At 37.5% G+C, this 27535-nt stretch overlaps 1 protein-coding gene across 1 annotated transcript in view; it reads left to right on the plus strand.

The window, feature by feature from the left end:
* The window catches only part of CFAP47 (cilia and flagella associated protein 47), a 587956-nt gene that overhangs the window by 243194 nt on the left and 317227 nt on the right, over positions 1-27535 (plus strand). Inside the window, exons 36-37 of the mRNA XM_043569968.1 lie at positions 4128-4262; positions 12623-12738. Coding sequence (XP_043425903.1) covers positions 4128-4262; positions 12623-12738 — 251 coding nt within the window. The remainder of the gene's footprint in view (positions 1-4127; positions 4263-12622; positions 12739-27535) is intronic.

Raw genomic sequence — 27535 nt, forward strand, 5'->3', positions numbered from 1 at the left:
GTTCCATGATGCAAGAGAGATTGATGATGCCAGTGCCCACATATGGCTTGGTATAAAGTTGTTCCTTATACCTGCTGGAGAAATAACATTTCATAATGGCTTGCTTTTCCTTGTACTAAAGTCACTTGCATGTTAAACTCACTTTGTTTCAGGTCTGACATTTACATTCTTTTATATTGGTGTAGCTGTAAAGAGAAACTGTATTGTAGCATTTGACCAGAGATTTCTTTTATAAGAGAGCTTTAAAGATAAATCGCAATGAAAGACTTTGGTTTCAGAGAACAAAAATACTACAATTTCTGTCAATTAAACAAATTGAATATTCTCCACAAAAGACACTGGATAGACCCTGCAAAGGGTACAGATATGATTAAACCACAGTTAGGCCTTCAAAGCTGTATTAATAGTGACAAGTATATGAGAAAGAGCTGATGCAAAACAGATAGTGAATGCACAATACACATGGAAGAGATGTGATATGGGAATCAAAAGGGACAGGAATCATTCTGGTACAGGAACCAAGAAGAGTTGCATGGGGCATTTGATGTTTAAGGTGGCCCTTGAAAATTTGGTATGGGTGCACAAGAAACTGAAAATATTTTTGTTTTTGAAAATATAGTTCATCATACACTGTAGTTCTCTCCTTTGTTTTTTTATTTCCTCAGGTATGTTGTCTCAAAAATTTTATTTTATTGTATAGCCAAAACATATTTTAAAATGTGAGTATCTAATACATAAAAACGTAGAGAAGGTGTCTAAAATTTGATGAATGGCGAAATTGACAGCTAACTGATAAATTACCAAGTTTTTACCAACCAGTTCCTATTCCTTAACTTTTTATCAGCCTGAATTTGCCAACCACATTAAATAGCAATATTTAAAAATATGAAATTAACTTAACCATAGTGAATGAATGCTGATGCTTAGCACTGGTTCACATTTAAGACAAATGAAATTCAACACTGGACATATTTATTACTGTTTAAGTTTCTTATTTATTGTGTTCTTTGCAAGTGTGGAATCAGCTGGCTATGTTTCTGTGGCTGTGTTGTGTCCTGTTATGGAATCCTGCTAGCTAGAATGTAACAATTATTTACATATTCTCCCTTTTATGACATGCTTTATATTTAAAGCAAAAATATGGTGTGAATTGTTTGGACTCAGTACAGAATGTAATTTTAGTCCCTTATGTAGAGAAATGGATCTAAAAAATAAATACGATAGTTAACAGAAGTTGTAGTATACCTAATTCACTGAGTAGTGATGGGAGCTAATGTTGAATAGATATTCTAGCCTTTCTCTTAAAAATTTTGTTTGATCAGGGGCGCCTGGGTGGCGCAGTCGGTTAAGCGTCTGACATCAGCCAGGTCACGATCTCGCGGTCCATGAGTTCGAGCCCCGCGTCGGGCTCTGGGCTGACTGCTCAGAGCCTGGAGCCTGTTTCCGATTCTGTGTCTCCCTCTCTCTCTGCCCCTCCCCCATTCATGCTCTGTCTCTCTCTGTCCCAAAAATAAATAAATGTTGAAAAAAAAAAATTAAAAAAAAAAAAAAAATTTTGTTTGATTTTATCAACTTGGATGCTTATAGCATTAAATAACAGAATTAATGAGTGAAAGTGCTTTAAAAATTAAAAAACTGAACATTTTACATTAGATAAAGTCAGGCATTAGGAGATTATAAGGATAGTTTCTCAGTAAAGCTATTAGAGATTCATTTTTGCTCAGCCCTTCTCAGCCTGCTGGCTTTGTTTTAGGCATGTGCACTAATAACCACAAATTTCTACTGAAATTCTCCTGTTAATCAAGATCATGGCACTGTATCGTAGCGGGACTTGAATTAGGTTTACCAGATTTCTCCTCCAGCATTTTTCTCTATTATAACCTTTTTTGTTTAATTCTTCATCTTTTATGAAGCTAGTTGGAAAATACTATCATTGGGGGGAGGGGGGAAATGAACCAATACAGTTAAAATTATTCTAGGTTAGCCCTGTATAGAGAAAGTAATGATTTCACCTAAAAATCTTGTTTTAAACAAACCTAACTTATTTAACATTTGGATTTTCAAGCCTGTGATTGGCTAAGGTGTAATTGCTTTAGATTATGTTCATTGGAATTTATTATAAGGAAAGTAAGGATGTTCTTTTCTCTGTTTTTTTTTCAGTCTAATATCTTAATGATGAAACATATTTTTTCCATTAAGATAAATGTATTTTTTTAATTACCAAATTATTACATTTTCAGCCCATTATATATTTTTCAAAGATAATTTTGGGGAATAATTCTGTATTGCTACCTATATATTTGATTCTGTAATCACTAAAAAAAAGTGTTCAAAAGGCTTTTATTGACCTGAGACTTGAGCCTGGAGTGTTCTGCCACTAATCTTCCCCTTTCCCCAACAAACACATTTCCCATCACTCTAGACAGCCCTCTTTGAATCACACTCATAGGCTGGCCCATTCCAAAGGGCCCAGCAGCACCATATTTTTCACTTTGTGGGAATTAAATTCTGTATTTAGTTTTTTAGTTTGTTTCTATCTCAAATAATTTTCCTTCATCTGTTGACCAATGTTGTCTTTCATGAAGAAATGTGAGACCATAGAATACGGATGAGAAACTTTGGAGTCTTGGTGTATTTCTCAGTTTTCCTCAAATCAGGGTCACCAACAGCTTTCTACCCTGCAGAAGTAGGTCACCTCCCTTAGTTTTTACTAATATCCCCTCCCCAGGAACTTTTATTGGTTAGTCTTACTGATTATTGACAAAGCAAACACTCTTCTCTTCTTCCAAAGAGGAAAAAGAACGTATTTGGGGATATGGACTAGGAGGTGATCATAGGAGCTGTCTTTATTCACTGGTAACCGCTGCTGAACTTCAGAGTCAAGTGCATTAGTCCCCCATAACAGCATTAGGTCTCTTTGATTCCCACACTAGTTGCATTTCCAAGCCAGGACTGGATCATTTTCAGTTACTAACTTGAACGCATGCTAGATTAAATCATAGTGTGTCTTCATTTTATGAAAGTGTAGAGGGCTCCCTGTACATTGCCAATTGCTTCTTTATCTGTGGTGTTTTATGTGTTTGAATTTTTGCCTTAGACCATTCTCAATACTTTTTTGTTATGAATAATTCTTTCCTACCACCTTCACATTGTCCAAGGACATTGTAGGTACTACATGATCTGATACGAAGAATCCTTCCTCCTACTTCTGACTCTCCTTTTTTGTATTCAGTGTACATTAAGGCTGTGTTGATTGCCCCTGCTATTATTCCTTTGCAATTCTGGGTTTTATCTCAAATCTGTTCTAACAACCATCACTAATTTATCTTGGTTATCAATATAATTACATTTTCTGACTTATTACAATTTGTATGTTCTGGGAAAAGTATTTTCCAACCCCCTGCCGCGCCGCATCTGCCTGAATTGTTGCTCCTGTGTTATTCCTTGTTGAGAAATCCAGGCCCTTACCCTGGCTTCCACACCCTGCACAGTGTGGCCCTGGTGCTCCTTAGTCTTTTCACATGCTACTTGTCCCTCCTTAGACCTTACACATGATTTAAATTACACTTCTTTAACAAACAAACCCCCTACTTCCCTAGACACCTGCACTGTAGTTCTTTGCCTTACTGATGGAATATATCATTTTCTGCACCCCAAACATAACCTTTATAAACTCCAAGCATTCTTCAGGGCCATCTCATGGGCTACCTACTCCCTTAAACTTTTTGCTTGAAACTCTTGCCTTCTTTTACCTCAGTAGTTGGTCTACTTCCCAGTTTTCTTTTACTGCTATATATGGTACTTTAAATCAGGGATGGTGTCTTAGTCACATTAGTAGTTCTAGTGCATGATATTTTTATGACCTATGACTAGCTTTTGTGGAGACTTTGAGGCTGTGAGGTCATTGTTATACTTAGAACACATCTAATTCATCTCTTAACACCTAGGTCAAGCTCTTCTGATTCACAGCAATAATCTGTTTACTGTGTTTACAATTCAGTGTCATTGTCAACTAGTAACATTTTAAAATGTTTTAAAGTAATACAATAATTGATATAGTGCTTTAGCTCTTTTTCTATATTTTATCTGTATATCCTCTAATTTATATTTCACTTCTTTGAAACTAGGCCACTGACATCTGTGATCCTAACCCAATCCTGATGCTCATGCTTTGTGTCTACATGTACGAAAGGCTCCCTACATATCTCCCCAAGAAGGTGGTGCCCTTTTATTGTACTCTACATGACACTGTGCTAAGACAGGTAAGGATATATTTGGGGCCAAAATATGTGGAGTTAAACACTTCCCAGGGGTTTTAGTAATTTCTTTTGCAACCCAAAATTAACACAAGTATCGATATAATGTGATAAGCCTTAGCTAATGTTGCTCCTCTTAAGCCAAAGGTATAGTAGAGTGAAAGGGACAATTTTTGCTTAATAGTAATCACCACCTGCAATGAAATGATAACTCTAATTCATTTGGTGAATGGGGTTTGCGGAGATGGAAAATGAAAGGTACTTTGAAGGGCAAATTTTCTCAGGATACGTGGGACACATTTCATGTACAAGGGGACTGACACCATAAGTGAAAATTTGTGTTCTGAATGTACTTAGCGTTCCTTAAGGGAGTTTATAGACCCAGATGGATTTTGTTCAAATGAGGATGTAGAGAGGAAAATACTAAAGTGCTCCTGACAAGGGCCACCTAATTCCCACTGAAGGATGTTATGTGTGTGGGAGCTGCTAAATGTTTAACAGTGAATTTTTTACTTTGCATAAAAAAGTCAAAAATGAAATCTGAAGTCCTGTGATAATAACAAACCTATGTAAATATGTACATATTTATCAAGTGTTCTCTTTGAGAAATACCTTGTCAAGTATCATTGACCTTTGTTTTTCAAGCTGTTTGTTTCATATTTACACTTGTGAAATATCCTCTAGGATACAATTTTTTTTAAGTTTTATTTATTTATTTTGAGGGTGGAGGGGCAGAGAGAGAGAGAAAGAGAGAGAATTCCAAGTGGGCTCCACACTGTCAGCTCAGAACCCGACGCAGGTCTCGAACTCACAAACCATGACATCTTGACCTGAGCCGAAATCAAGACTTGGACACTCAAATGACCAAGCCACGTGGGCACCCCTAGGATACAATTTTAAATAGCTTATATTTATATAAGATTGTCCCTTCTACTGGTGTTCATAAAATCTTCAACCAGATTTATAGGTCTCTTCTTATTCCTTTCTGAAGACACTATGCACTGATAAAGTCTTATTCTGTACAAAAATTACTTTACCTCTTTGGTCAGATCATGTTTATTCCTTTTTTTCAGGCTGTTTTATGTCTTTCTCTTCATATTTAGTTGGGAGGGTGTAATTTTATATTTTTGATACAAAACTTGTCTGTATTTGGTCGTCAGAAGATATGTCTTGGTGATTTTGGGTTTGTAAGTGCAACCTCTGAAAAAACTAGGTAGCCTCTGTGATGGTACGAGTGATAGTTGACAAGGACTCATAAAAATCTGGAAACACTCAGGTTCTTGTCTCAAAGTGTAAAGGGCTCAGTATGGGGTAAGGAAAGCCCCTTCTGATTTTTTGTTACTAAACAATGAGATAAAATTCCTTTTCACAATTTTTTTTTCTTTTTTGGTCAGGAAAAGACATACAACTCTTTAGAGCATTTTTTCAACACTATTTACTCTGATAATTCCTTCACTGCAATGACTTTCAAAACCTAGAGCTGTAATTATATTGGAGAGGTCTTTTGACTTCAAAATAAAATTTCTAAAGAGTTAGAAATGTTTTGATTAAGCCTGAAGAAGCTAGGAGGAGTCTGAATTAGATTAAGCAGTGATTTATTACTGTTAGGTATTATTACCAGTTCTCTAATTCTGTCCATGTGTTTTTTATTTCTTTATGCCTTCTATGTGCCACTATTTTTAAAAACTAGTTTATGTAACTAGGTAACGTTTAAACATAAATTTGAATTATGTTAAAAATCAAATTAATGCATATTAAGATAGAAACATTTCTTTCCACCTTTAGCTCTTTACTAGAAATAATGTTCATATCTTAAGATTATAGATTAAACTGGGGTCCCTGGGTAGCTCAGTCATTTAAGCATTGGACCTCAGCTGAGTCATGATCTCACCATTTGTGGGTTCGAGCACCACATCAGGCTCTGTGCTGACAGCTCAGAGCCTGGAGCCCCTCCCCTGCTCATACTCTGTCTCCCCCTCTCAAAAATAAACATTAAAAAAAGACTACAAATGAAATTATGCAAATATAACTTATTTTTCACATATGTAGAGTATGTCTTGAAGATAACAAAAATTAAATATAAATGCAAAAAAACTGTCAGTTACAGCAAGCTTTAATTTTAAATTTCATTTAAGAAAATCACTGATTTGAGGGGTGCCTGGGTGGCTCAGTCGGTTAAGCATCTGACTTCAGCTCACGTCATGATCTCACAGTTCACAAGTTTGAGCCTGGCGTTGGGCTCTGTGCTGACAGCTCAGATCCTGGAGCCTATTTCAGATTCTGTGTCTCCTTCTCTCTCCTCCTCCGCTCATATTCTCTCTCTCTCTCTCTATCTCTCTCTCTCTCTCTCTCAAAAATGAATAAACATTAAAAAAAATTTAAAAAAGGAAGAAAATCACTGATTTGGAAATTGCTGAGAATGTTTGACATAGTTTACCCCTATGCATCAACTCCAAAGTAAAGAATAATCTCAAGAAATTACTACTATAATTGAAAATCTATTTTTCTAACTTTATGTCACTAATAGAAACATAGAATCCTGGAACCAGTAAAAAATACAGGGATCAGTGAAAAGAAAATGTAGAGTGCAGTGATTTTCTGAGACATTTTTTAATCCATTTGAACTTTTTTCCAACCTTTTTGAAACAAAATTTACACAGAAGCACAGCAGTTGAAGGTAAGTATTAATTAGTGAAACATAAGCTTTTCTTACAAAAAGTGAAAAACAGGAAGTGAGGCTCCCAAGCTTTCTTTCCTTCCCTTGAACAACTTTCCCTTATCCCCATTTACCATTTAACCACCCCTGCATGGAATCCTAGGTGGGGTGATATCACCTGACTGACAAGGGGTGATATCTGACTGTGGTTTTGATTTGTATTTCCCTGATGAGGAGCGATGTTGAGCATCTTTTCATGTGCCTGTTGGCCATCCGGATGTCTTCGTTAGAGAAGTGTCTATTCATGTTTTCTGCCCATTTCTTCACTGGGTTATTTGTTTTTCGGGTGTGGAGTTTGGTGAGCTCTTTATAGATTTTGGATACTAGCCCTTTGTCCGATATGTCATTTGCGAATATCTTTTCCCATTCCTGCGGTTGCCTTTTAGTTTTGTTGGTTGTTTCCTTTGCTGTACAGAAGCTTTTTATCTTCATAAGGTCCAAGTAGTTCATTTTTTCTTTTAATTCCCTTGCCTTTGGGGATGTGTCAAGTAAGACATTGCTACGGCTGAGGTCAGAGAGGTCTTTTCCTGCTTTCTCCTCTAGGGTTTTGATGGTTTCCTGTCTCACATTCAGGTCCTTTATCCATTTTGAGTTTGTTTTTGTGAATGGTGTGAGAAAGTGGTCTAGTTTCAATCTTCTGCATGTTGCTGTCCAGTTCTCCCAGCACCATTTTTTAAAGAGACTGTCTTTTTTCCATTGGATATTCTTTCCTGCTTTGTCAAAGATGAGTTGGCCATACGTTTGTGGGCCTACTTCTGGGGTTTCTATTTTATTCCACTGGTATGTGTGTCTATTTTTTTGCCAATACCATGCTGTCTTGATGATGCCAGCTTTGTAGTAGAGGCTAAAGTCTGGGACTGTGATGCCTCCTGCTTTGGTCTTCTTCTTCAAAATTACTTTGGCTATTCGGGGCCTTTTGTGGTTCCATATGAATTTTAGGGTTGCTTGTTCTAGTTTCGAGAAGAATGCTGGTGCAATTTTGATTGGGATTGCATTGAATGTGTAGATAGCTTTGGGTAGTATTGGCATTTTGACAATATTTATTCTTCCAATCCATGAGCATGGAATGTTTTTCCATTTCTTTATATCTTCTTCAATTTCCTTCATAAGGTTTCTATACTTTTCAGCATACAGATCTTTTACATCTTTGGTTAGGTTTATTCCTAGGTATTTTATGCTTCTTGGTGCAATTGTGAATGGGATCAGTTTCTTTATTGGTCTTTCTGTTGCTTCATTAGTGTATAAGAATGCAACTGATTTCTGTACATTGATTTTGTATCCTGCAACTTTGCTGAATTCATGTATCAGTTCTAGCAGACTTCTGGTGGAGTCTATCGGATTTTCCAGTATAATATCATGTCATCTGCAAAAAGTGAAAGCTTAACTTCATCTTTGCCAATTTTGATGACTTTGATTTCCTTTTGTTGTCTGATTGCGGATGCTAGCACTTCCAACACTATGTTAAACAACAGCGGTGAGGGGGCGCCTGGGTGGCGCAGTCGGTGAAAAGTGTCCGGCTTCAGCCAGGTCACGATCTCACGGTCGGCGAGTTCGAGCCCCGCGTCGGGCTCTGGGCTGATGGCTCAGAGCCTGGAGCCTGTTTCCGATTCTGTGTCTCCCTCTCTCTCTGCCCCTCCCCCATTCATGCTCTGTCTCTCTCTGTCCCAAAAATGAATAAACGTTGAAAAAAAAAATTTAAACAACAGCGGTGAGAGTGGGCATCCCTGTCGTGTTCCTGATCTCAGGGAAAAAGCTCTCAGTTTTTCCCCATTGAGGATGATGTTAACTGTGGGCTTTTCATAAATGGCTTTTATGATCTTTAAGTATGTTCCTTCTATCCCGACTTTCTCGAGGGTTTTTATTAAGAAAGTTGCTGAATTTTGTCAAAGGCCTTTTCTGCATCGATTGACAGGATCATATGGTTCTTATCTTTTATTAATGTGATGTATCACATTGATTGATTTGGGAATGTTGAACCAGCCCTGCATCCCAGGAATGAATCCGGCTTGATCATGGTGAATAATTCTTTTTATATGCTGTTGAATTCGATTTGCTAGTATCTTATTAAGAATTTGTGCATTGATATTCATCAGGGATATTGGCCTGTAGTTTTTTTTTTACTGGGTCTCTGTCTGGTTTAGGAATCAAAGTAATACTGGCTTCATAGAATGAGTCTGGAAGTTTTCCTTGCCTTTCTATGTTTTGGAATAGCTTGAGAAGGATAGGTATTATCTCTGCTTGAAACGTCTGGTAGAACTCCCCTGGGAAGCCATCTGGTCCTGGACTCTTGTTTGTTGGGAGATTTTTGATGACTGATTCAATATCTTCGCTGGTTATGGGTCTGTTCAAGCTTTCTATTTCCTCCTGATTGAGTTTTTGAAGCGTGTGGGTGTTTAGGAATTTGTCCATTTCTTCCAGGTTGTCCAGTTTATTGGCATATAATTTTTCATAGTATTCCCTGATAATTGCTTGTATCTCTGAGGGATTGGTTGTAATAATTCCATTTTCATTCATGATTTTATCTATTTGGGTCATCTTCCTTTTCTTTTTGAGAAGCCTGGCTAGAGGTTTATCAATTTTGTTTATGTTTTCAAAAAACCAACTCTTGGTTTCCTTGATCTGCTCTACAGTTTTTTTTAGGTTCTATATTGTTTATTTCTGCTCTGATCTTTATTATTTATCTTCTTCTGCTGGGTTTATGGTGTCTTTCCTGTTCTGCTTCTATTTCCTTTAGGTGTGCTGTGAGATTTTGCATTTGGGATTTTTCTTGTTTCTTGAGATAGGCCTGGATTGCAATGTATTTTCCTCTCAGGACTGCCTTCGCTGCATCCCAAAGCATTTGGATTGTTGTATTTTCATTTTCATTTGTTTCCATATATTTTTAAATTTCATTCTAATTGCCTGGTTGACCCCTTCATTCTTTAGTAGGGTGTTCTTTAACCTCCATGCTTTTGGATGTTTTCCAGATGTTTTCCTGTGGTTGATTTCAAGCTTCATAGCATTGTGGTCTGAAAGTATGCATGGTATGGTCTCAATTCTTGTATACTTATGAAGTGTTGTTTTGTGACTCAGTATGTGATCTGTCTTGGAGAATGTTCCATGTGCACTCAAGAAGAAAGTATATTCTGTTGCTTTGGGATGCAGAGTTCTAAATATATCTGTCAAGTCTGTCTGATCCAATGTATCATTCAGGGCCCTTGTTTCTTTATTGACCATGTGTCTAGATGATCTATCCATTGTTGTAAGGGGAGTGTTAAAGTCCCCTGCAATTACCACATTCTTATCAATGTTTGTTATGAATTGTTTTATATATTTGGGAGCTCCTGTATTCGGCACATAGACATTTATAATTGTTAGCTCTTCCTGATGGATAGACCTATAATTATTATATAATGCCCTTCTTCATCTCTTGTTACAGCCTTTAATTGAAAGTCTAGTTTGTCTGATAGAAGTATGGCTACTCCAGCTTTCTTTTGTCTTCCAGTGGCATGATAAATAGTTCTCCATCCCCTCACTTTCAATCTGAAGGTGTCCTCAGGTCTAAAATGAGTCTCTTGTAGATCGCAAATTGATGGGTCTTGTTTTTTTATCCATTCTGATACCGTATTGTTTTTGGATGGTGCATTTAGTGCATTTACATTCAGTGTTATTATAGAACGATATGGGTTTAGAGTCTTTGTGATGTCGGTAGGTTTCATGCTTGTAGTGATGTCTCTGGTACTTTGTCTCACAGGATCCCCCTTAGGGTCTCTTGTAGGGCTGGTTTAGTGGTGATGAATTCCTTCAGAGTTTGTTTGGGAAGACCTTTATCTCTCCTTCTATTCTAAATGACAGACTTGCTGGATAAAGGATTCTCGACTGCATATTTTTTCTGTTCATCACATTGAAGATCTCTTGCCATTCCTTTCTGGCCTGCCAAGTTTCAGTAGAGAGATTGGTCACGAGTCTTATAGGTCTCCCTTTATATGTTAGAGCACGTTTATCTCTAGCTGCTTTCAGAATTTTCTCTTTATCCTTGTATTATGCCAGTTTCACTATGATATGTCGTGCAGAAGATCAATTCAAGTTACGTCTGAAGGGAGTTCTCTGTGCCTCTTGGATTTCAATGTCTTTTTCCTTCCCCAGATCCGGGAAGTTCTCAGCTATTATTTCTTCAAGTACCCCTTCAGCACCTTTCCCTCTCTCTTCCTCCTCTGGAATACCAGTTATGCGTATATTATTTCTCTTTAGTGCATCACTCATTTCTCTAATTTTCCCCTCGTACTCCTGGATTTTTTTATCTCTCTTTTTCTCAGCTTCTTCTTTTTCCAAATTTTATCATCTAGTTCACCTATTCTCTCCTCTGCCACTTCAATCCTAGCCGTAGTTGTCTCCATTTTATTTTGCAGCTCATTGATAGCATTTTTTAGCACCTCCTGGCTGTTCCTTAGTCCCTTGATCTCTGTAGCAAGAGATTCTCTGCTGTCCTTTATACTGTTTTCAAGCCCAGCGATTAATTTTATGACTATTATTCTAAATTCACTTTCTGTTATATTGTTTAAATCATTTTTGATCAGTTCATTCGCTGTTATTTCCTGGACGTTTTTCTGAGGGGAATTCTTCCGTTTCGTCATTTTGGTTAGTCCCTGGAGTGGTGCAGAACTGCAGGGCACTTCCCTTGTGCTGTCTTAAATAACTTGCATTGGTGGGCGGGGCCGCAGTCAGACCTGTTGTCTGCCCCCAGCCCACCGCTGGGGCCACAGTCAGACTGGTGTGTGCCTTCTCTTCCCCTCTCCTAGGGGCGTGATTCACTGTGGGGTGGCGTGGCCCGTCTGGGCTACTTGCACACTGCCAGGCTTGTGGTGCTGGGGATCTGGCACATTAGCTGGGGTGGATCGCAAGGTGTACAGTGGCGGGAGAGGCAGGCTCAGCTCGCTTTTGTTTGGGAGATCCGCTTCGGGAGGGGCCCTGCGGCACCGGGAGGGAGTCAAACCCGCCAGAGGGATGGACCCGCAGAAGCACAGTGTTGGGTGTTTGTGCGGTGCAAGCAAGTTCCCTGGCAGGAACCAGTTCCCTTTGAGATTTTGGCTGGAGGATTGGCGAGGGAGATGGCGCTGGCGAGTGCCTTCGTTCCCCGCCAAGCTGAGCTCTGTCATCCGGGGCTCAACAACTCTCCCTCCCATAGTCCCCCAGCCCTCCTGCTCTCTGAGCAGAGTTGTTAGCTTATAACCTTCCAGATGTTAAGTCCTGCTTGCTGTCAGAACACACTCCGTCGGGCCCCTCCGCTTTTGCAAGCCAGACTCGGGGGCTCTGCTTGGCCAGCGGGCCACCCCTCCGCCCCGGCTCCCTCCCGCCAGTCCGTGGAGCGCGCACCACCTCGCCGCCCTTCCTACCCTCTTCCGTGGGCCTCTTGTCTGCGCTTGGCTCTGGAGACTCCGTTCTGCTAGTCTTCTGGCAGTTTTCTGGGTTATTTAGGCAGGTGTAGGTGGAATCTAAGTGATCAGCAGGACGCTCGCTGAGCGCAGCGTCCTCCCATGCTGCCATCTTCCCCTAACCCCACGTTAGGAAAATTTTCATGATTAAAATGTATAACTTGCTTTGATGAAAATAAGTGTTAAATTATATATTTCTAAAGTTCATGATATTATTTATACTCTCTTCTTCAATATAGATTCTACTGAAAAATTCAAGCTTGAAAAACTTGGTGTATAATGCTACAATTGTTGGGAAAGATGCTGCTGACTTCTCCCTTTCCCAAACTGGGAACATTGTGACAATATCTTCAAAGTAAGTGGGGTTTTTTTTGCTTTTTAAATTTTACTTCACTGAAAATATCAACCCTAGAGATTTAATGTGTATTATAATTTTAAAAGAGTGACCTGGTTTTGTTTTTAACTGGTTTATATATAATGAAAGATCATCACTCAATCATAGATAAATTATGTATATGTTGCTGAGATTCCTCACCAATTTTGTAATTCTAACAACATAAAACAGTTGCTTTTAATATATGCTTTTAGTTTCAGTTTATTTTGCATGCATATAGGCCATAGAGTTTAGACTATAAGTTGTTTATGTACTGCAGTTCTGTTCCCTGTAAGAAACTCTAACCAGTGTGTGCTAAATTTATATATATATTTATATTTATATTGTTTACTTAAGTATATTTTATATAGATTATGTTATGGATAACATTTTATATGGTTCTTTTTATGTTATCTATAGTTGTTTCTGAGTAATGTGCTCATTGCAGAAAATTTAGAAGCTATGAATGTATGAAGAACAAAAAAAGTCAAAGACTGATAATCTTACCTGAAAAACACCTTCAGTGTTGCCATTACTCTCTTTCCCTTCACTGTCATTGTGTTTATATGTATGAATGTGTGTATATGTATGTGTGTGTGTGTGCATACACACACACACACACACACACACTTCCAAATCGTAGTGATTTTCTTTAAAGTCTCATTTCTATCTGATTCTGTTCTCATAATGCATTTTTTGAATGTTTCTACTACTCTCCTACTTTCCGAAATAAAGTACAAATGAAGCCACTAGAATATAGTCTTGAAAAGTTAAATATGATTATAATATATTACTCTTCCCAGATCAACAAATCCTATTAGATATGTCAACAGTATTAATGATAGCAAATATTCTTATTACAAAATGCAAGGATGATAAGAGACCAGCCATGTTAGTATCACAGGGGTTCACAAATTTAATAACCACTAATTGACTTTAACCACCTTGAATTTTAGTCATTGCCTTTGCTTTATTATTTTTTCCCAGTGCAAAGTGACAGAGTGTAACTACTAAAGTTAGTTCACCTGGTTATCTTTTTGCTTTTTAACTATACATTAACCCTGAGTTGCTTTTCACATTTTAATCATTATTATTTCTAATATATCAAACACAGAAATAATTAGAAATAAGGGCCATTTTAATTGCTTTTAAAATACCCAGAAACCCAGTTGCAGAAGTGCCCCTGGCTTGTGTCATTAGCCCCTGTTTGTTTTCTTCAGTTACTGCTGCATGCTAAGGAGTATACAATTTATAAATTCTGCATATTCATGATTGGTACTATATCCAGATTGAACTGAGTGTGAGGAAACAATTCTTCACTTACTTGTTTCTATATTATAAACTAAATGACTAGAATAAAACTTGTAAAAACAGCCCACCCATTTTCTAAGTCCTACTTCTTACATGTCTGTTATAAAACACAACTGTAGTAATACAAGTTTATTTGAACATTGTCACAGTACCATTTTTCTTCCCTTAGGACTTTGGTAATTGAGATCTATTCTCTGCCCTTCAAATAGGTTTACACAAGTGACAAGGTTTCAGGTTCCCCCACTTTTTTTTCACTCATAAACCCAGTAGACTCTTCCAGTATTTCAAAGCTCTCAGGAAACTCTTCCTAACAGCCACACTAAACTTCTCATATTGTACCTTAAGATTGCATTTCAATTAATTAAATTAACACTTATAGTCTTTATTATAAGTTTAAAGCCTGTACATGTTGAAAATTTGTTACAGAAAAGTGTAAAGAGGAAACGACCATTACTGAGAACCCCATCAGATAAGCAGAGTTAATTTATCAGTTCATTTCTTTGTGTTCTTTTTATATGCACAAATATGTGTTTATTATAACATATGCCTGGTTAAATATTTACACAATAAACTCATTACATATGTAAATATTAAAATGCTTAATGCTTATTAAACATTTGTATGTACAAAATCTTTGTAACATGTACTTTGTGTACCTTTTCATATTTAATCATCCTAATAGCCTAAGTGTCCCCATTTTCCAAAAGAAGACATTGGGCAGAGACATTAAATCATTTGCCCAATTTTCGCTGCTGTTAGATGGTCAAGTGGAGATTCAAAACCAGCCAGTCTAAATGCAGAGTTTGCATTTACTCACTTGACAACAGCACATGTTGTGTATGTGTGTGTGTGTACATGTGTGTGTGTGTGTGTATGTATCACATTCATACAGAGCATTCAATAAAATGTGGCTTTGACTGTTTGTAAGTAATCATGAAGATCCATGGCAGGTAATTGTATCATGTTTTTGTTTCTCCAGGAGCGCGTTTGTGCAAATACTTCACTTGGGTGAAGCCAACAGGCTACTTCCTATTAACTTCTCATCACTGTGACTTTTTTTCTCTTTATTCACCATTGCACCATTTATGGTCTATATAAATATAGACATATTTATAAATAATAGCTTTGTAAAGTTTTAATACACTCCAAGTGCACATTAACTGGCCATATATTCATGTATACCTGCTCACATATGTAATTACAAATACATCATATTTCCACCATGTTACACCTGTAGTTTTGTTTTTGACTTATGTATCTTTTTTTAAGTAAAAATCTAACTTATACATGTTTGACAAGTCAAATATGCAGAGGAGTTAAAAATAAAAAACAAGTCCCACCCCACCTCAAATCTGTTTCCACTTCTTGAGCCTCCTACTTTTCACTCCTTGATTTATGTCTCATTTTAGTTCTTCCCGTGGTTACTTCCATAAATTGAAATAATCCGTATTATTTTAGCCAATATATTTGTTATATCAACTTTAGAAATAATGTCTTGATGTATAGCTATAATATTTAATGATCTGGTTTGCTTACTTCTCCAGATTTATTGCTCTCCCTACAAACATCACTAGTTTTATCTTCTATTTATTACTTTTCCAAGGAGTAAAAATCTATTATATAAGTGTTTCTTATACCATCAGAATAAAAAGTATCTTTTGACTCCTTTTTTAAGCTGAGAATATTAATAAATTCTAAAGATATGCATATAATCCTTGAAGTCTCTTTCCTTCAAGTACATCTTTCAGAGTACTTTGCGTGTTCCTTTTATTTGGACTGATTGCTTTCCAGACCTACTGAAGAGATGTCAATATTGGACATTTTTATTTTTCTTTGGATAGAAACTAGTACCTTTCTTATGTGCTAACTTATTTACTAAAACCATCCTTATGAAACCTAATAAAATATGGGCGAGGTAAATTTTCCAAGATTTTCCATTTTTAGGCATTTTTTTTTTACTACTCTCACACTTGATTTATATTTTGCTTGGCTTATTATTCTAAGTTGAAAAGATTTTTTTGCCTTATAAGTGTTAAGATAATTGTTCTGCTGCCTCATAGTATTCAATATTTGTGATGAGAAAGTCTACTATAATTCTCTTTCTCAACACCTCTAGAAGTTTCTAGGATCTTCTTTTCTGATTGTGTTCTGATAGTGATCTGGGGTGCATCAAGGAGGGTCTTTTTTAATTCACTGTCTGGGTATACAACGAGTCCTTTAACTATGGAGTTATCTTTAATAAGCACTGGAAAATTCTTTGTTTTTTTTCATAATTATTTCCCCTCCTTTTTCACAGTTCTCATTTTCTAACCGTTAACTGTTGAGTATTGAACCTGTTGATTGCATCCTTTGTGTATCTTATCACTAGTATTTTTTATCTCATTGTTTTTTCCTCTCTTTATCAACAAGCCTTCTTTTCCAACTGTTTCCTTTGGGGAAGAGAATGGGAGAGAGTGAGAGAAAATGAGAATCTCCTAAATATGTATATTCATGAGTGCTTTCATTTTTATTAAGTGTCTCTATTTCATAGCATCCTGTCCTTAAATGGGGGTTCTAGTATCTTCATAAATGTCTCTGACTTTTATATACTCATCTCTGACCTATATTATTTATCTTCTTTTAGGTCAGTTGTTAATGTTTATTTTGATTTCAGTGTTTCCTATTTAAGGATTTACTCTAATGACTTGTGATACTTGTTCATCCATTTATATGTAATAATATGGCAATATAAAAATATATTGTGGTTCTATATATACACCCAAACCTTTACCGTATTACGAAGAACATTCTGCTTTTATGCCAGATTGCCCAGCATTCTGCAGTGGCCTTGAGGAGAGTGAGGTTACCTGAATCCGATCTTACCCTCCATGTAAGTGGGCATTTCTGGAAATGGCCTCTCCAGGAGTCCACAGGCCAGCTTTGTTTCCTTATCCACCTCTGTTCAGATGCTCATTGATAGCTTCCTCTAACTAGCAGCTTTTAAAAAGATCTCTTTCTTATAATTTTAATGATATTTCTCTTAGATGATAAATCTAGACTTCAGATGCCATTGTGGTCTAGAACCCTGCTGTCATGTCATTTAACAAGTGCTGGACTTTGATACTGGCATGTACAGGTTGTATGATCCAGCCTCATTATTCTTATTTGTAAAAAGGGGATCAGAATATTTAGCCACAGTTTTGTCAGTAATTAATGTAAATATATAGGCAAAACACCTAATACTGTAACTGGAACCTATAAGAAGCAATGAGCATTTGCCGCCCCGCCACCTAAATTTGAAGTGCTAGTGATTCACAGATGAAAATGTGTCAACACTGCTCACAAGTGATTCAAATCTAGCAGAGTACCCTACAGCAAATACACAATAAGGATAAGGGAGGAAGAGAGAGAGAGAGAGAAGAGAGTGCATGAGAGGGGAGGGGCAGAGAGAGAATCTTAAGCAAGCTCCACACCCAGCTCAGAGCCCAATGTGGGGCTCGATCTCACAACCGTGAGATCATGACCTGAGGTGAAATCATGAGTACGACACTCAACCGGCTGAGCCACCCAGATACCCTGATAATTGTTTTATTCGTGTTGTGTGTATAGAATTAGAGGAAGATGAAAAAAAGTACCTAAGTGGTTTTGGGTTAACCATGGAAGGGTTTCCAGAAGAGATGGTGCTTAATTGTCAATATATATGGAAAATAATTAGTCCCTTTTCTAGATGCTTTTTATTTTGTAGGCATAAATACTGTTATTAGGTGGTTCTTTACGCATCTTTTTATCTAGACTATGTAAGTTCATAGTCTTTTGTTTTTACAAATAGGGCTCAGAAAAAAACTTGTTTTCTTAAAAAAAACTGTAGCATTATCATTATCAGATATTATATAATTATATGTACCACATCCTTAGAATCGGTCTAAATCACGATTAATAATGGCTTTTTCTGCCAGCTGTGGATTTAAATTCCCAGTGAAATCATTTATATAGAAACAATTAAACAGCTACACCAACATATAAACAAACATGTTTACTTTTGCATATAATTTGATGATTAAATTTAGCTATAACCATAGAGTAACTGCATAAAAGTGAAAATATACTTTTGGAAAACCATTCAGTTTCTTTTTTTCTTCATTGTGCTCATTGAGCCAAATGAGCATTGACATTGATTGATATGTTATATTTTTCATCTATTCCAAAAGCCAAGTTAAAGTAGCTTACAAAATATATTTAATATCAAGGATATATTTTTTAACTTTTTTTTTATGTTTATTTTTAAAAGAGAGAGAGAAGAAGACACACAATCCGAATCAGGCTCCAGGCTCTGAGCTGTTAACACAGAGTCCAGTGCGGGGCTCAAACCCACCAACCGCAAGATCATGACCTGAGCCAAAGTTGGACACTTAACTGACTGAGCCACCCAAGCACCCCATTAAGGGTATTTTTTTATGAGAGGGAAGCAATTGGAACAAAAAGAAAATAAGAAGTAAAAAAATTAAGATGAAGGCTATACACATTTTTAAAGTCCTAAGACACTTAGCTAACTGGACCAGACATTTGATTCTGAACTTTCTAACACATTCGGGAAGAAATCCTTGTCATTTACATGCCTCAATATGACTACAAAATTTCAAAAGGAACGTCTATACTCAAGACAGGCTCAAATCTTCACTGTCCTAAAACCAGCCATTGACCTCATAAAAAGGATACTATATTTTAAAATGTGTTTCATAAGATTTGAGTATAAGTTCATTTATTGAATGCATGTTAGAATATGGTCATTCTAAAACACCTTTTTTTTCTTTTTTGAACAGAAGTCCAATCTGGTAGCAAGTCCTGTTGATTTTACCAAATTTATCTTTTTTTCTTTAATGTTTATTTTAGAAAGAGAGACAGAGACAGAGAAAGACAGTGTGAGCAGGGGAGGGGCAGAAAGAGAGAGGGAGACACAGAATCCGAAGCAGGCTTCAGGCTCTGAGCTGTCAGCACAAAGCCCGATGCGGGGCTTAAACCCATGAACTGTGAGAACATGACCTGAGCCAAAGTCAGATGCTTGACAGACTGAGCTGCCCACGTGCCCCCACCAAATTTATCTTAAGTGTGACATCTTTTCTTCTTATTCACCTGTTCCATACTAAATTTAATGTGCCATCATCTTTTAATTTTTAATTTAATTTTAATCTTTTTAAATTTTTAAAAAATCATTTATTGTCAAGTTAGCTAACATAATGTGTATACAGTATAGTCTTGGCTTCTGGAGTAGATTCCCATGATTCATCACTTACATACAACACCCAGTGCTCATCACTTTTCCAAAGAAAAGTGTGTTCATCACAAATGCCCTCCCCAACTCCCATCACCCATTTTCACTGCATCCCCCCAAACCCCACCCCCATCAACCCTCAGTTTGTTCTCTGTATTTAAGAGTCTCTTGTCATTTGCCTTCTCTCTTTGTAATTTATTTTTTCTTCCCTTCCCCCTAAGGTTTTTTGTTAAGTTTCTCAAACTCCACATATGAGTGAAAACCTGATATCTGTCTTTGTCTGACTTACTTCACTTAGTGTAATACCCTTCAGTTCTGTCCACATTGTTGCAAATGGCAAGATTTCATTCTTTTGCATCACTGAATAGTATTCCATTGTGTATATATACCACACCTTCTTTCTCCATTCAACAGTGAGTGGACATTTGAGCTGTTTCCATAATTTATCTATTGTCAAAAGCGCTGTTATAAACATTGGGGTACCTGTGGCTCTACGGATCAGCACTCCTGTATCCTTTGGATAAATTCCTAGTAGTGGTATTGCTGGGTTGAGGGTAATTCTATTTGTAATTTTTTGAGGAACCTCCATACTGTTTTCCAGAGTAGCTGCACCAGTTTGCATTCCCACCAACAGTATAAGAGGGTTCCCCTTTCTCCATATCCTCACCAACATCTGTTTTTCCTGAGTTGTTAATTTTAGCTTCTCTGACCGGTGTGAGGTGCTGTCTCATTGTGGTTTTGATTTGTACTTCCCGGATAATAAGTGATGTTCAGCATCTTTTCATGTGTCTGTTGGATGTCTTCTTTGGAAAAGTATCTATTCATGTCTTCTGCCCATTTCTTCACTGGATTATTTGTTTTTCGGGTGTTGAGTTTGATAAGTTCTTTATAGATTTTGGATACTAACCCTTTATCCAATATGGTATTTGCAAATATCTTCTCCTATTCTCTTGGTTGCCTTTTAGCTTTGTTGATTGTTTCCTTTGCTGTGCAGAAGCTTTGTATCTTAATGAGGTCCCAATAGTTCATTTTTGCTCTTATTTCCCTTGCCTTTGGAGACATGTCAAGCAAGAAGTTGCTGTGACTGAGGTCAAAGACGTTGTTGCCTGTTTTCTACTCTATAGTTATGATCGTTTCCTGCCTCACATTTAGGTCTTTCATCCATTTTGAATTTATTTTGGGGTATGTTGTAAGAAAGTGGCTGTCCAGTTCTCCTGGCACCATTTTCTAAAGAGACTGTATTTTTTCCACTGGATACTCTTTCCTGCTTTCTTGAAGATTAGTTGGCCATACATTTGTGGGTATAATTCTGGGTTCTCTGTTCTATTCCATTGGTATTTGTGTCAGTTTTTGTGCCAATACCATACCGCCTTGATGATTACAACTTTGTAGTACAGGCTAAAATTAGGGATTGTGATGCCTCCAGATTTGGTTTTCTTTTTCAACATTACTTTGGCTCTTCATGGTTTTTATGGTTCCATATACATTTTAGGACTGTTCTAGCTCTGTGAAGAGTACAGGTGCTATTTTGACTGGGATTGCATTGAATGTGTAGATTGTTTTGAGTAGTATTGACATTTTAACATTTGTTCTTCTAATCCGTGAGTGTGGAATGTTTTTCCATTTCTTTGTGTCTTCTTCAAGTTTTTCATAAGCATTCTATAGTTTTCAGTGTACAGATCTTTTACCTTTTTGGTTAGGTTTATTCCTAGGTATTTTATGGTTCTTGGTGCAATTATAGATGGGATTAATTCCTTGATATCTTTTTCTCTAGACTCATTATTGATGTATTGAGGTACAACCAATTTCTGTACATTGATTTTATATCCTGTGACTTTGCTGAATTCATATATCAGTTCTAGCAGTTTTTGGTGGTCTTTCAGGATTTCCATGTAGAGTATCATGTCACCTGCAGAGTGAAAGTTTGAGTTATTCCTTGTCTATATGGATGCTTTTTATTTCATTTTGTTGTCTGATTGCTGAGGCTAGGGCTTCCAATATTATGTTAAACATCAGTGGTAAGAATGGATAATCTTCTCGTATTCCTGATCTCAGGGGAGAAGCTTTCAGTTTTTCCCCATGGAGGATGATACTAGCTGTGGGACTTTCATATATGGCTTTTATGATGTTAAGGTGTGTTCCTTCTATCCCAACTTTCTTGAGGATTTTTATCAAGAAAGGGTACTATATTTTGTCAAATGCTTTTTCTGCATCTATTGACAGGATCATGTGGTTCTTATCCTTTCTTCTATTAATGTGATGTATCACATTGATCCATTTACGAATATTGAACCAGCCCTCCAATCCAGGAATGACTCCCACTTAATCATGGTGAATATATTTTTTTTTAGTTTTGCAACATTTTCCATGTTCTTTATTTATGTTTTTGCATATCTGACAGTCCAGTTTTCTAAGAGTTGAAACTATATAAATCTACAGGTTCTTGCTGTTGGGGGTAGGCACAAGAAAAATCTCCTTTAATTTTTATTTATTTAAGCAAGCATATGAGCATTCTATAGTTTTTCCAAGTCTCAGTTTTAATATTTCATCTAAAATAATTCTTAAGATGTACAAATCTGCCAAAAACCATGAGATTTTCTCCCTAAATTGTTTTCAAATGTGAATATTATTTTGATTTTTTTTACTTGTATTTTTTTAACATGAAATTTATTGTAAAATTGGTTTCCATACAATACCCAGTGCTCATCCCAAATTGTGCCCTCCTCAGTACCCATCACCCACCCTGTCCTCCCTTCCACCCCCCATCAACCCTCAGTTTGTTCTCAGTTTTGAAGAGTCTCTTATGCTTTGGTTCTCTCCCACTATAACTTCTTTTTTTTTCCTTCCCCTCCCCCATGGGTTTCTGTTAAGTTTCTCAGGATCCACATAAGAGTGAAAACATATGGTATCTGTCTCACTCTGTATGACTTATTTCACTTAGCATCACACTCTTCAGTTCCATTCACGTTGCTACAAAAGGCCATATTTCATTCTTTCTCATTGCCACATAGTACTCCATTGTGTATATAAACCACAATTTCTTTATCCATTCGTTGGTTGATGGACATTTAGGCTCTTTCCATAATTTGGCTATTGTTGAGAGTGCTGCTATAAACAGTGGGGTACAAGTGCCCCTATGCATCAGTACTCCTGTATCCCTTGGGTAAATTCCTAGCAGTGCTATTGCTGGGTCATAGGGTAGGTCTATTTTTTATTTTTTCAGGAACCTCCACACTGTTTTCCAGAGCAGCTACACCAGTTTGCATTCCCACCAACAGTGCAAGAGGGTTCCCGTTTCTCCACATCCTCTCCAGCATCTATAGTCTCCTGATTTGTTCATTTTAGCCACTCAGACTGGCGTGAGGTGATATCTGAGTGTGGTTTTGATTTGTATTTCCCTGATAAGGAGCGACGCTGAACATCTTTTCATGTGCCTGTTGGCCATCTGGATGTCTTCTTTAAAGAAGTGTCTATTCATGTTTTCTGCCCATTTCTTCACTGGGTTATTTGTTTTTCGGGTGTGGAGTTTGGTGAGCTCTTTATAGATTTTGGATACTAGCCCTTTGTCTGATATGTCATTTGCAAATATCTTTTCCCATTCCGTTGGTTGCCTTTTAGTTTTGTTGGTTGTTTCCTTTGCTGTGCAGAAGCTTTTTATTTCATGAGGTCCCAGTAGTTCATGTTTACTTTTAATTCCCTTGCCTTTGGGGATGTGTCAAGTAAGACATTGCTGCGGCTAAGGTCAAAGAGGTCTTTTCCTGCTTTCTCCTCTAGAGTTTTGATGGTTTTCTGTCTCACATTCAGGTCTTTTATCGATTTTGACTTTGTTTTTGTGAATGGTGTAAGAAAGTGGTCTAGTTTCAATCTTCTCCATGTTGCTGTCCAGTTCTCCCAGCACCATTTCTTAAAGAGACTGTCTTTTTTCCATTGGATATTTTTTCCTGCTTTGTCAAAGATTAGTTGGCCATACGTTTGTCGGTCTAGTTCTGGGGTTTCTATTCTATTCCATTGGTCTATGTGTCTGTTTTGGTGCCAATACCATGCTGTCTTGATGATTCCAGCTTTGTAGTAGAGGCTAAAGTCTGGGATTGTGATGCTACCTGCTTTGGTCTTCTTCTTCAAAATTACTTTGGCTATTCGGGGCCTTTTGTGGTTCCATACAAATTTTAGGATTACTTGTTCTAGCTTCGAGAAGAATGCTGGTGCAAGTTTGATTGGGATTGCATTGAATGTGAGATAGCTATGGGTAGTATTGACATTATAACAACATTTATTCTTCCAATCCATGAGCACGGAATGTTTTTCCATTTCTTTATGTCTTCTTCAATTTCCTTCATAAGCTTTCTATACTTTTCAGCATACAGATCTTTTACATCTTTGGTTAGGTTTATTCCTAGGCATTTTATGCTTCTTGGTGCAATTGTGACTGGGATCAGTTTCTTTATTTGTCTTTCTGTTGCTTCATTATTAGTTTATAAGAATGCAAGTGATTTCTGTACATTGATGTTATATCCTGCAACTTTGCTGAATTCATGTATCAGTTCTAGCAGACTTTGGGTGGAGTCTATCGGATTTTCCATGTATAATATCATGTCATCTGCAAAAAGTGAAAGCTTAACTTCATCTTTGCCAATTTTGATGCCTTTGATTTCCTTTTGTTGTCTGATTGCTGATGCTAGAACTTCCAACACTATGTTAAACAACAGTGGTGAGAGTGGACATCCCTGTCGTGTTCCTGATCTCAGGGAGAAAGCTCTCAGTTTTTCCGCATTGAGGATGATGTTAGCTGTGGGCTTTTCATAAATGGCTTTTATGATCTTTAAGTATATTCCTTCTATCCCGACTTTCTCAAGGGTTTTTATTAAGAAAGGATGCTGAATTTTGTCAAATGCTTTTTCTGCATCGATTGACAGGATCATATGGTTCTTATCTTTTCTTTTATTCATGTGATGTATCACATAGATTGATATGCAAATGTTGAACCAGCCCTGCATCCCAGGAATGGATCCCACTTGATCATGGTGAATAATTCTTTTTATATGCTGTTGAATTCGATTTGCTAGTATCTTATTGAGAATTTTTGTATCCATATTCATCAGGGATATTGGCCTGTAGTTCTCTTTGTTTGCTGGGTCTCTGTCTGGTTTAGGAATCAAGGTAATACTGGCTTCATAGAATGAATCTGGGCGTTTTCCTTCCCTTTCTACGTTTTGGAATAGCTTGAGAAGGATAGGTATTATCTCTGCTTGAAACGTCTGGTAGAACTCCCCTGGGAAGCCATCTGGTCCTGGACTCTTGTTTGTTGGGAGATTTTTGATGACTGATTCAATTTCTTCGCTGCTTATGGGTCTGTTCAAGCTTTCTATTTCCTCCTGATTGAGTTTTTGAAGCATGTGGGTGTTTAGGAATTTGTCCATTTCCTCCAGGTTGTCCAGTTTGTTGGCATATAATTTTTCATAGTATTCCCTGATAATTGCTTGTATCTCTGAGGGATTGGTTGTAGTAATTCCATTTTCATTCATGATTTTATCTATTTGGGTCATCTGCTTTTACTTTTTGAGAAGCCTGGCTAGAGGTGTATCAGTTTTGTTTATGTTTTCAAAAAAACCAACTCTTGGTTTCCATTGATCTGCTGTACAGTTTTTTTTTTTTTTTATTCTATATTGTTTATTTCTGCTCTGATCCTTCTTGTTTCTCTTCTTCTGCTGGGTCTGCAGTGTCTTTGCTCTTCTGTTTCTATTTCCTTTAGGTGTGCTGTGAGATTTTGCATTTGGGATTTTTCTTGTTTTTTGAGATAGGCCTGGATCACAATATATTTTCCTCTCAGGAATGCCTTCACTGCATCCCAAAGCGTTTGGATTTTTGTATTTTCATTTTCATTCGTTTCCATGTATTTTTTAATTTCTTCTCTAATTGCCTGGTTGACCCATTCATTCTTTAGTAGGCTGTTCTTTAACCTCCATGCCTTTGGATGTTTTCCAGATGTTTTCCTGTGGTTGATTTCAAGCTTCATAGCATTGTAGCCTGAAAGTGTGCATGGTATGATATTAATTCGTGTATACTTATGAAGGGCTGTTTTGTGACCCAGTATGTGATCTATCTTGGAGAAGGTTCCATGTGCACTCAAGAAGAAAGTATATTCTGTTGCTTTGGGATGCAGAGTTCTAGATATATCTGTCAAGTCCATCTGATCCAATGTATCATTTAGGGCCCTTGTTTCTTTATTGACCGTGTGTCTAGATGATTTATCCATTGTTGTAAGTGGAGTATTAAAGTCCCCTGCAATTACCACATTCTTATCAACAAGGTTGCTTATGTTTATGATGAATTGTTTTATATATCTGGGGGCTCCCATATTTGGCGCATAGACATTTATAATTGTTGCTCTTCCTGATGGATAGACCTATAATTATTATATAATGCCCTTCTTCATCTCTTGTTACAGCCTTTAATTGAAAGTCTAGTTTGTCTGATAGAAGTATAGCTACTCCAGCTTTCTTTTGACTTCCAGTAGCATGATAGATAGTTCTCCATCCCCTCACTTTCAATCTGAAGGTTTCCTCAGGTCTAAAATGTGTCTCTTGTAGACAGCAAATAGATGGGTCTTGGTTTTTTTATCCATTCTGATACTCTTTGTCTTTTGGTTGGAGCATTTAGTCCATTTACATTCAGTGTTGTTATAGGAAGATATGGGTTTAGAGTCATTGTGATGTCTGTAGGTTTCATGCTTGCAGTGATATCTCTGGTACTTCGTCTCACAGGATCCCCCTTAGGATCTCTTGTAGGGCTGGTTTAGTGGTGATGAATTCCTTCAGTTTTTGTTTGTTTGGGAACACCTTTATCTCTCCTATTCTAAATGACAAACTTGCTGGATGAAAGATTCTCGGCTGCATTTTTTTTCTGTTCACCACTTTGAGGATTTCCTGCCATTCCTTTCTGGCCTGCCAAGTTTCAGTAGATAGATCTGTTATGAGTCTTATCAGTCTCCCTTTTTATGTTAGAGATGTTTATCCCTAGCTGCTTTCAGAATTTTCTCTTTATCCTTGTATTTTGCCAGTTTCACTATGATATGTTGTGCAGAAGATCGATTGAAGTTACGTCTGAATGGAGTTCTCTGTGCCTCTTGGATTTCATTGCCTTTATCCTTCCCCAGATCAGGGAAGTTCTCAGCTATGATTTCTTCTAGTACACCTTCAGCACCTTTCCCTCTCTCTTCCTCCTCTGGAATCCCAATTATGCATAGATTATTGCGTTTAATTGTGTCACTTAGTTCTCTAATTCTCCCCTCATACTTCTGGATTTTTTTATCTCTTTTTCTCAGCTTCCTCTTTTTCCATAATTTTATCTTCTAATTCACCTATTCTTTCCTCTGACTCTTCAATCCGAGCTGTCATTGCCTCCAATTTATTTTGCAGCTCATTTATAGTATTTATAGTATTTTTCTGACTGTTTCTTAGTCCCTTGATCTCTGTAGTAATAGATTCTCTGCTGTCCTCTATATTTTTTTCAATCCCAGCAATTAATTTTATGACTTATTTTAAATTCCTTTTCTGTTATATTGCTTAAATCATTTTTGATCAGTTCGTTAGTTGTCACTACTTCCTGGAGTTTCTTTTGTGGAGAAGTCTTCTGTTTCGTCATTTTGGATAGTACCTGGAGTGGCGCGGAACTGCAGGGCTCTTCCTCTGTGCTGTCTGGAGTAACTTGAGTTGGTGGGCGGTGCCGCAGTCAGACCTGTTGTCTGCCCCCAGCCCACCACTGAAGCCATAGTCAGGCTGGTGTTACCTTATCTTCCCCTCTCCCAGGGGCAGGACTCACTGTGGAATGGTGTGGCCCCTGTCTGGGCTGCTTGCACACTGCCAGGCTTGTGGTGCTGCTTCCATGGGATCTGGCGTATTAGCTGGGGTGGATCCGCAAGGCGCACAGGGGTGGGAGGGGCAGACTCAGCTCGCTTTGCCTTTGGTGGTCTGCTTCAGGAGGGACCCTGTGGCACTGGGCGAGAGGTAGACCTGTGGGAGGGATGGATTCGCAGAAGCACAGCGTTGGGTGTTTGCACGGTGCAAGCAAGTTCCCTGATGGGAACCGTTTCCCTTTGGGATTTTGGCTGGGGAATGGGCGAGGGAGATGGTGCTTCCCAGTGCCTTTATTCCCTGCCAAGCTGAGCTCTGTCCTCTGGGGCTCAACAACCCTCCTTCCTGTTGTCCTCTAGCCCTCCCACTC

The sequence above is a fragment of the Prionailurus bengalensis genome, chromosome X, assembly GCF_016509475.1.
Source record: "Prionailurus bengalensis isolate Pbe53 chromosome X, Fcat_Pben_1.1_paternal_pri, whole genome shotgun sequence".
NCBI classification, from domain to species: domain Eukaryota; kingdom Metazoa; phylum Chordata; class Mammalia; order Carnivora; family Felidae; genus Prionailurus; species Prionailurus bengalensis.